This window comes from Hoplias malabaricus, chromosome 13 (genome assembly GCF_029633855.1).
Source record: "Hoplias malabaricus isolate fHopMal1 chromosome 13, fHopMal1.hap1, whole genome shotgun sequence".
In the NCBI taxonomy this organism is placed as follows: Eukaryota; Metazoa; Chordata; class Actinopteri; order Characiformes; family Erythrinidae; genus Hoplias; species Hoplias malabaricus.
In genome coordinates, this window is record NC_089812.1 from 8,982,476 (window position 1) to 8,992,413 (window position 9,938).

General features: G+C 39.9%; 2 protein-coding genes across 3 annotated transcripts; one reads left to right on the forward strand and one right to left on the reverse strand.

The window, feature by feature from the left end:
* Nucleotides 1-699: 699 nt before the first annotated feature.
* yipf2 (Yip1 domain family, member 2) lies at nucleotides 700-6,667 on the reverse strand. Of its 2 annotated transcripts, XM_066641810.1 has the most exons (10): nucleotides 6,580-6,667; nucleotides 6,438-6,460; nucleotides 5,687-5,738; nucleotides 5,446-5,588; nucleotides 4,716-4,796; nucleotides 4,325-4,412; nucleotides 4,107-4,223; nucleotides 3,750-3,916; nucleotides 3,441-3,623; nucleotides 700-2,313 (listed from the first exon to the last, which is right to left on the reverse strand). In XM_066641810.1, the coding sequence occupies exons 3-10, from the start codon at nucleotides 5,715-5,717 to the stop codon at nucleotides 2,215-2,217; spliced, it is 909 nt and encodes a 302-aa protein (XP_066497907.1). In that variant the 5' UTR covers nucleotides 5,718-5,738; nucleotides 6,438-6,460; nucleotides 6,580-6,667; the 3' UTR covers nucleotides 700-2,214. The 2 variants fall into 2 exon arrangements, with proteins under 2 accessions (XP_066497907.1, XP_066497906.1); XM_066641809.1 differs by lacking the exon at nucleotides 6,580-6,667 and having other exon boundaries at nucleotides 6,438-6,576.
* Nucleotides 6,668-7,384: 717 nt separating this feature from the next.
* timm29 (translocase of inner mitochondrial membrane 29) lies at nucleotides 7,385-9,859 on the forward strand. The gene is made up of 2 exons (XM_066643037.1): nucleotides 7,385-7,590; nucleotides 8,263-9,859. Exons 1-2 carry the CDS (start codon nucleotides 7,494-7,496, stop codon nucleotides 8,931-8,933), a joined length of 768 nt encoding a protein of 255 aa, XP_066499134.1. The 5' UTR covers nucleotides 7,385-7,493; the 3' UTR covers nucleotides 8,934-9,859.
* Nucleotides 9,860-9,938: the final 79 nt, after the last annotated feature.

Consider the following 9,938-nt stretch of genomic DNA (forward strand, 5'->3'; position numbering starts at 1 on the left):
GTGAGAAGGGGGCGTGGTGAAGTAGCCTAAAATCTTCTGATTGGACGGTCTGACTGTAGAGCAATCGTTATTGGTCGATAACCTTCACTAAACATTTAATTGGTCAGTCTGCACGTCAGTAGTGCCCCCCTAGACGTGTCCTCTTTTTCACCATCTCAGATCTGGTCACCCTACGTAAATTCCACATTAAATAATCTGAAACAGTAAAAATAAGTTAATAGTCGCCACCAAGACCCTTTGTATTTTGCCCATTTACTGACACTGGGGGTTTTGTAAACACATCAGGCCTGTTTTTAGCATGCAAACAGACTAAAGAGCTACCAAATAGTGAGGAAACATCTTCAGAATTTTTATGTTTTTAGATTAAAATTTGATTAAACTTCGCCTTTAAAAGGGCTTCCCTACGTTACTTAAACTACGTAGCATAGAGCTTCGCTTTTATTCACCACAGAGTAATTTAATTCCTTATTTGTTATTGAAAAATAATAATAGTCTGGTGATAAATATCATTTACCACACCCTTTAAAGTGGATTGGGCGCACTTCATAACATTAGGACCTGTTATATTTTTTTCCTTTTGACATTCCCCATGCAAAGATATTTCTGGTTGTATTTAAGATTTAGTTGTAGACTTTGATTTATTTAATTTCCGATCTAAGTAGTCATCAAAGTACAATCATTTAATTCCCAACAAATATTTATTAATCTACAATATAATCCACTTCTCCAAACCTTCCTATTGGATCATCCTCTTATAGTCAGTTATCTGGCCGTTTTGTGGAACACGTGTCCTACCCTGTCCTGTCCTAACGGTACCTACACCTGACAACATTTATTAAATAGTCATTTAAGCTTCTGTTAAATGTTTTCTGCATGTTTTCATGAAAACTGCACTGATGGGAAATGAACTGAAGTGTGATTTGTGAATTTAGACTGAACTGAGGAAGCGAGGCTGGTTATTAATCATACGTATTTTTTTTCCACTACTTTGAGGACTGGTGAACATTAGGTGATAACGGTAGCAAAATTTTATCTGCATCCCTTCTATTATTTATTACTTTCATTTCAATTCCAATCAACTTACAAAAGCACACACAGTGTACTGACTGGGATGAACAGCAAAACAAAACTGATCACAAAAAAGAAAATGCAAATAAATAACAGTCTGCTTCAGAAACATAAGACAATCTTACAAACTTAAAAAGATGAAAGGGGAAAAAAATAGAAATGATAGACCCCTGTCCCAGGTCAGACTAAAGGAGTGGTCCCAAAGCAGTTAAGCAAATCTAATCCCACACAGAATTTCACATTTAATCACTTCTGAATTCTAAAACAAATGTCTAATTTGCAACAAAGATATTAAAAAAAAAACTGCAATCCACAATTTCGGTGTTTTTCCAAGTCGTGCCAAAAGACCACCTGATTCTTTTAAGATCTACAAGAGTTCTAACTCAACCATTAACTGATTTACAGCACTCTGCACGAGACCATCCGGTTTTGTTTCCAGTCAAACGTAATACTTTTTATATTTCTCAGACTATTAGGTGTAAAATAATCCACTAGAATGATGTTAAAAGTATGCAGTGTCACTAGTAAAAAGATAAATGCTGCCAGTGTTGGAATTGTTTTACCATGAGTAGGAGAACATGCAACAACTTAAGAGTGAGCATTGGAGGAGTGGAAAAATATCCCGGAAAGAAAAGATGAAAGCTACAATGAAGGCAAATGGTGGACACTAAGTGCTGAACAGAATAATTGGACATCAGTGTCATTTTCTGTTACTAAGCATTTCTCCCCTTTTCTCTCAGTGCTGAAAATGAAGCTTCCACTCAACGCCTGTTTAGACTGAAAATTAAATAAACCAAGGGTGGTTTCTTTTGCACTACACTGTTTTGTCACTGTCTGATTGAAATGTAACACGTTCATTTTATGACGAATAGAAAATGTCTAAAATGACCTGGAATTAACAAAATATAATCCTTCCATTGTAATGTTGCTAAAAATGGAGATTGGAGGTGTTGTTCTGACAGTGATGAGGTGTTACAGTTTGTTTACAATCTTCCCAAATCATATTCAGCTCCATAAACACGAGCTGCTAAACCAGTAGCTTCCAAATTGAAAGGTGCAATATGACTTTTCAGTCTTTACAAATAATGTACATTATTTTCTTCTTCACTCTTCTGTCCCTCATACGATATCTCTCTTCGCTGATGGTCAGTGAGCTTTGCTGGCCAGCGTCGTGTGGTTAAGGAGAGCTTGAGATGTCGGCGAGACATCTGTTAACGTTTTTACAGCCGTTTGAAAGAAATACATCTGAAAACAGGAAAACATTTGTTACAAAATTAATAGCTGGACACCTGCTCATTCAACAAGTCCTCTGAGTCCTTACTGTAGCCGCAGCTCTGCTGGGAAGGCTTACTCTGGTTTAAAATGTAAAAAAATTATACTCCCAATGAGTATTCCATGAGAACAATTTATAACCCTCTAGCCAATATCTGGGTTTGAGCATGCTCAGGTTTGGATGTTGTAAGCACAACTGAAGTGACTGAATTAAAATGTATTTTTTAAGAGGTTGTTTGGAAGTATCATTTTCCCCATCATTTTCATTCATTCATTCATTATCTTTAAGCGCTTATCCAGTTCAGGTTCGCGGTGGGTCTAGAGCCTACCTGGAATCATTGGGCGCAAGGCGGGAATACACCCTGGAGGGGGCGCCAGTCCTTCACAAGGCAACACAGACACACACATTCACTCACACACTCGCACCTACGGACACTTTTGAGTCGCCAATCCATCTACCAATGTGTGTTTTTGGACTGTGGGAGGAAACCGGGACAACACACCACACTCCTCACAGACAGTCACCCGGAGGAACCCCACACAGACACAGGGACAACACACCACACTCCTCACAGACAGTCACCTGAGGAAACCCACGCAGACACAGAGAGAACACACCACACTCCTCCCAGACAGTCACCCGGAGGAACCCCACGCAGACACAGGGAGAACACACCACACTCCTCACAGACAGTCACCCGGAGGAACCCCACACAGACACAGGGAGAGCACACCACACTCCTGACAGACAGTCACCCGGAGGAACCCCACACAGACACAGGGACAACACACCACACTCCTCACAGACAGTCACCCGGAGGAAACCGACACAGACAAAGAGAGAACACACCACACTCCTCACAGACAGTCACCCGGAGGAAACCCACGCAGACACAGGGACAACACACCACACTCCTCACAGACAGTCACCCGGAGGAAACCCACGCAGACACAGGGAGAACACACCACACTCCTCACAGTCACCCGGAGGAAACCCACACAGACCACACCACACTCCATTTTAAATGTATAATTTTGCACCTTTGTGTGATTTTTATTATTATTTATTTATTTATTTTTTTCTGTTAGTGTAAAGTTACCTTGCAGCCAATGGCCAACAGCGCATGGAGCACCAGGATTGTCGCCATGGTGACAAATGCTGTCGTCTTGGTGTCGTCGCGTACAACTGGCCAAAAGGTGATGACCAACATCGAGCCAGAGATTACCATGGCGACAAGAATCAAGAGCCACTGCAGCCACCCATAAGGAATGACCCATAAAATCTTACAACAAAAACAAATCAATTGAGAGTCAGTACTCATTTAGATGAGAAACAGGTTAGAGATGAGGCTTTTATTTGTTTTATCTATTTTTTTCAAATTAGAGCCCAACCATCCTTAGAAACTCACCGAGGTAGGAATATAAATGAAGAGAGAGTATCCATAGACACACACAGTCTCTAGAAAAGAGTAGGCACTGGTGTGCCTCTCAGAGCTCTGTCTCCAGGTCATGAAGCCCCAGACACCGAGAGGCACCAGCCAAGCATACAAGAACACAGCTACACCTGCTATAGTCACTGTTAGAACACATATAGAACACAGTTTATATTCAACTACACTCCACAGTCACTTTCTCAGAGCACAACACAAACAGGGATCTAGTAAATATGAGATTATGTTTAACTAGACCCGTTTGCACTGTCACAAAACCATAAAATAAATAAATAAAGAGTGCTTTTAAAAAGGAAAAATATTCTTCTCCTTCACCTTTGTGGAACTGTGGTCTGTAGTGGTACTTGGGGCCTCCCATTTCACTCAGGAACGTGGAGAGGTTCCCACTTATGGCCACAGAAAACACCAGAGTCGCACAGATCCAGAATGGCCCTGGACATCAAATGTCAAATAAGTGCCTTTACCACATCATAAACATCGGCCAATATGTTAGATGAGTGATTTTAAAAAAATAAATAAATAAAATTCCTCACCATATAAATCTGGGTTGCTACGAATATGATGTTTGACAAAATTCCGACCTGGCAAAGGCATCATTGAGCCTTTGATCCTGTCCAACACCTAAAAGAAAACAGAAAAAACATGACTTATTTGTTTAAGGAACCCAAATATTGCTCTATTGTTTATTTTTAACAAAGCGTTGGTTGCCGTGGTTACACTGAGAACAACTAAAGGCAAAAGAATAACAACATTTAGTACACAAATGATAGAAGTGTGATCAACACTTTTTAAAAATACTACATCATTCAATTTCAATGGCTGGTGCCTTCCCAAACTAAAAGTTATTAATTGCAGCTCTAGAATATCTGATCCAGAACCTCAATCAGTTCAATACAGTACTGTTACTGTGAGCCTAATATTTACCTGCACTGTATCCACATTAAAAAAAGACTGATAGTATTCAAACGTCCAGAAGCCACTGGTCTGTTTTTCACCTCCAAGCAACTATAAATAAAAGTACAAGGTGTTACACACCAGCAAAGCAATAGACACGTTCACATTCACAAAAAAATCGTAACCAAATGTTTTATTTACATGTATGTATAAGACGCAAATTCATGCATAAAGCACCGTTTATTGTAAACCTTATCTTAATAACAAAAGCAGCCGAGTCAATAGCTGGGTCACAAGTCACTCCCAATTCTAAACTCCCTACTGAATCTATGGCTTAAAATATTAGGCGGAGAGTCTTGCAAATTGTTGGGAACATTACATTACAGAATGCAATACATAGTGAATAGAAAGGCATTTTGGATTCAGCTTGAGTGTGAGGCATGTAGCTTGTCGTTAGCAAGTTTTTTTTTTCTTGTTGTTTTATTATTCTAAAATGATGGCAGATTCAGGGAAATTTCATATGTGTTAATGCATGCGAACACTATGTACTCCCAGTTTCTGTTTGGCGATGTAATCAGAGACCGGTGCCTATTATTCTTCTATTTAAAGTCTTACTCGAAAGATTACCCACCTATTTCAACTGGAAAGAAATTTCTGAGGTGGGTACAGGAGCTTTTTCTATAGTGACTAAGCGGTTAGTCTTGTCATGACTCAGCAACTGAGGACTGCCACATGATTAAATAAGCATTATATGAAGCACCTCTGAGCTCTCCTGCTGATTTTCCTCATCATCAGACAGGTCCAGTTTGACATCTCCGGATGACACAGCGGCGCTGGAGCTGGAGAGGCTCAGCGTGGAAGCGCCAGGATCAGCAGCCAGTAAATCTGCAGCCTCCTCAAATTCTGAATTGGTTTAGAAACAGGAACAAAATACAGGGAGGGTTGAAAAGATGGGTCAGGGTATATGGAGAGTTAACTGAAATAAAACATAATCCACTCACCTTGAAACTTTAAATCTTCTGGACTAGCCATGGTAGGACTTAACAGCAAAGACTGAGGAAACAGCATAGACCACAGCAAATAAGGTGTCCATTTGTGAAACGGCAAATGTAGCTCTCCATAATAGGAATTTTAAACCTCTTGAATCCACCTCCAGTCGATTATATATCTAAAAACTAACCTCTGTTCATAATTATTACATTATTCCCAAGATAATAATGCATTCAACCCCTTTTGAATTGGTTTAGTTCTCTGGGTTTATGACATAAGAAACCCTGGCTGTCTGGAACTGCTCAGCCATGGGACTTACTGCTTATTTCAATCATAATACACCTTATAGGAAATAAATAATACCACAGAGACATGTTAAAAGGGTTATTTTATTATGTATTATAAAACTAAACTGTCAAACGTCTGGTCAGAGGTTCAGTCTCAGATGTCTCCACATTCCCCACATAATATGTCTTTAAGAGTACCCATTAAACATTCAAATAGCAGCTAAATTAATTACTGGGACAAGCAGTGCACAATTAACTTGAAGAAGCCACAGTTGTGTATCTGACAAAATGAGTTGGTTAGCTACTTGGGACACAACCAAGGTCTCAGCTCCCCGTTATTTACTAAAGGCGTTAACGGAGGGAAAACTGTTCCCAGCCTCAAGCAGCTTTAATTCTTAACACAAAACAAGCGGCGATTAATAAACGACATAAATAATAAATACATTAGTTCTTACGAATATAAATATTCTCTCACCAGCAGCCAGTCACTCAGTTCTCCTGTAACAACATAAAGCAGGTTTAGACTTTAACGACACTGTCAGGAACAACAGACGATATTACAGCTCCTATCTCCGACCGATAACACTGATTTTAACAAGAAGAGTCGACAAACTCACGATTTATCGCTGTGTAACTGCGTTAAACATCATATTTGTCTTACACATGATCCACGTCACCCAACGCGTGAGAAGGTTCCGGTGCGGGTCACAAAACACGGTCACGTGACCGTAGACAAACCAAAAAAAAAACCTCAAGCAATGTATTATTATTTGTATGAATCGTTTATATGAATCGTAAATATATTCAATATATTTACTGACATAAATAATACAATAAATCTTATGGTTATAAGGTCATTGTACAGCTCTGTAAATTTGTTATGGCACATTTATAATTAATTTATAAATAAGTTTAACCTCAAACGTTTTTTTTTTTCTTATATATATATATTTTTTTATTATTTTTCTCTCACATACATTATTGTGAAATTATGATTTAAATATTTATGTGGTACATTTTTGTCTTTACACTTTTACCTTAAATGAAAAATGCACTTTAATCTTTTTTATTCATCTTTATTTATCTTTGCATGTCTACGGGATGTAAGAGTGGAACTTTGAAGCAAACGTTTGTTTCTAATTCGGAAAAAACATCATTACGCTGGAGTAAACCTGCGACATTTTGGCTCCACAGTTTCACGGCTCTTGACGTTTGATGACGCTCCTGTTTGGAAACTGGACGCTGATGCCGTATTTGTTGAGGTGTAGGGTTCAAACTAAAATTGCTCCCTACTCCCTAAATAGCGTATTGTGTTTGTCATACACTAACGGCTATTAAACCCAAACAGTGGATAATAAACCGTAAAAATACCCATTTATATATTTTTTTTCTGTCAGTTATGTTAAATATTGGAAGTAATTCTCAAAGTTTAGGGCCTAACATGTACACTACGTAGGGAGTAGGGTACGATTTGGAACGGAGTGTTTGTTACGACCCGCTGCAGCGTGTGTTCTGCTGTTTGGGGGTTAAGATGGCTGCCTCGTGCTTGTTGAGGAGGTTTTGCTCCACGGGGTCTTCTATCCAGAGTGAGAGTTCACGGTGGGAGAAACTTAAGAACAGCCGTGTAGGTGAGAGATTTTAAATGCGTTTTTAAAAATACCCTCTTTAGTTCTTTATCCACTGTCTATATTAACCTGTTCATGTCAGTGTCTCTGGCTTAATCCCAAATGGCTCCTTACTCCCTGTACTGTGCACTGTATAGATATTTTCATATTAGTTTAATCACCAATAAGGAGTAAAGGACCCAGATTTTATTTATTTTTTTACAATATGACTTTCAGTTCGACAGCCATGGTGGTTGTAAGTGGTAATATCTTTTCCCAATATCGTGCACTACGTAGGGAAAAGGGGAGATATTTTGATCCAGCCACTTTCACGGAGGAATTGTGTTCTGTGTAAAACACCAACGATGAGTTCTATTTAAGCCCTATCTATTCACACTGAAGTTATAAGGAGTGTTTCAGGTAGGGCTACTTTACCTGAGGGTCATAATAAACGGGAGCCAATCAGAACAGAGGTCACTAATATGTTTTGTTCTTAAAGGCACAGCAACAAAAAACGTCACTGCAGTTAAACAAGCATGGAGGAAATCCAGAAATGTTATGTTAGCTATCTTTTTAATTAAATTAATTATTTCTTATTCATCCATTTCATATTTATTCATCTTCATTTATGTTGTACTTAATATTTTGTTTTCAAAATCTAATTAAAAATGGTAAATCTCTAAAAATTGTTTCCAGGAGCATGGTGCCGCAGCCTTTTAAACGACTATAAGGAGGCATGCCGTGAGGCAGTTGTGGGAGCGCGAGAACGTCCCATTAAGGCCTGTGTGTACGCGGTGCTGCTAGGTGGGTCATATGCCTGCTACAGGACCAACCCAGACCAAGCTTCCTTCCAGAGCCAGCTGCTCGAGACAAGCAACAAGCTGGCACTGCTGTCCCCCTGGATACGCAGCGGAGTGTCAGATGGTCACGTGCAGCGCATGGCCAAGCTGCGCAATGAGGGGCGTGTACGGTACATTAGCTTGGGCGTGGCATCATTGACATACGTTGTGGATTTTGACCCTGACAGCAGTCTGTACGAGGCTCAGTGCTCTGCCTTGAAACTTCCCTGGTCGCAGCTGCCTGAGCGGTTGTTGGATGTGGGTTTCGCTGGACGCTGGTGGGTCCTGGAGCAAAAGATGAAGGACTATGACATCAATGAGGATGAGTTCAAACACCTCCCTCTGGCTTTAGCCTCCACAGTGCCACCTTCCTCTCAGGAGACGGAGAAAAACGAGAGGATGCATCAAGACTCTTGGAAACCCCTGGTGATGGAGCTGGAAAAGGAGGAGGAGGCAGCCACGGTTGCTACGGAAACCGTTTGGAACGACAGAGAGATCACAGTGGAAGGAAAAGAGAGAAATGTATAAGACACTAGGCTCTGATGTGCCATGGTAAAGGACATGAGCTGACATGGACTGGAGGCATGTCTGACATGATCAAATTAATGTGTGCTTCAGCCTGAAAGGGAAAGCACATGTCTGGACATTGACTGTTTATTTATAGTTGTTAACACTCTAGGACTGCAACGAAGGATGATTTCCACGATGTCTGATGAAATGTAATAAAGGATAAATGTAATACAGTAATAAAGGATTACGACACACTTTTAATTATTATGGGGCTAAGATTTTGACTTTACATTCAACCTGGAAAAAAAAGTAGGCTCTTTTGTCTAAGGGAGTCGTTTTGGTTTTGGCTGTTTCATACCAAACTGTTCAAAACCGTCTCAGCTCTCTCCCCCGTTTATCCCAGAGTGCTGTGGACAGAGATGATTTGGTCCTAAAGCTGAGAAGCTAAAGTCCAATTTAAGAATATATTTGCTGTAAAAGCATACCTTTACTCATGTCCATCGGTCAGTTTCCCAAAGAACGAGACGACCCAAGAATCCATCAGAGGCACCGCGGGAAGGAAGCGACCTGTATCTTATGTAACTCAACCCCAGTTCATAGCCTCATAACTCTGTATGTGAGTGATGTATGAATTGTGATAAGAAGGAATCAAAAGGGCAGACTCTACAGATTTAGGAAATGTTTGAACCATATTTTCTGTGCTGTGATATCACAAAGATATTCACTAAAACATCCACGGACATGAGATTTGGATGCACAGGTGCTTTCTTTGCCTCCAGAGAATTGAGCATTATACATTGTGTTTTTCTGAATTGTTGTAAGCTTCCTTCAGAATGTATTGTCTTCTTTCATGCCTCTAAAACATGTTCTGTTGCTTTGAGGACATCACCGTGCACCAGAAGGTGGGGAAAATAATAAACAATAATATCTGTTTTCACTTGAAGAATGCTCTCCATTCTCATTAAAGTTGACGTTAGTTAGAAATGCATATGTGTCTTTGTGCTATCGGGCTGTCCCTTATAT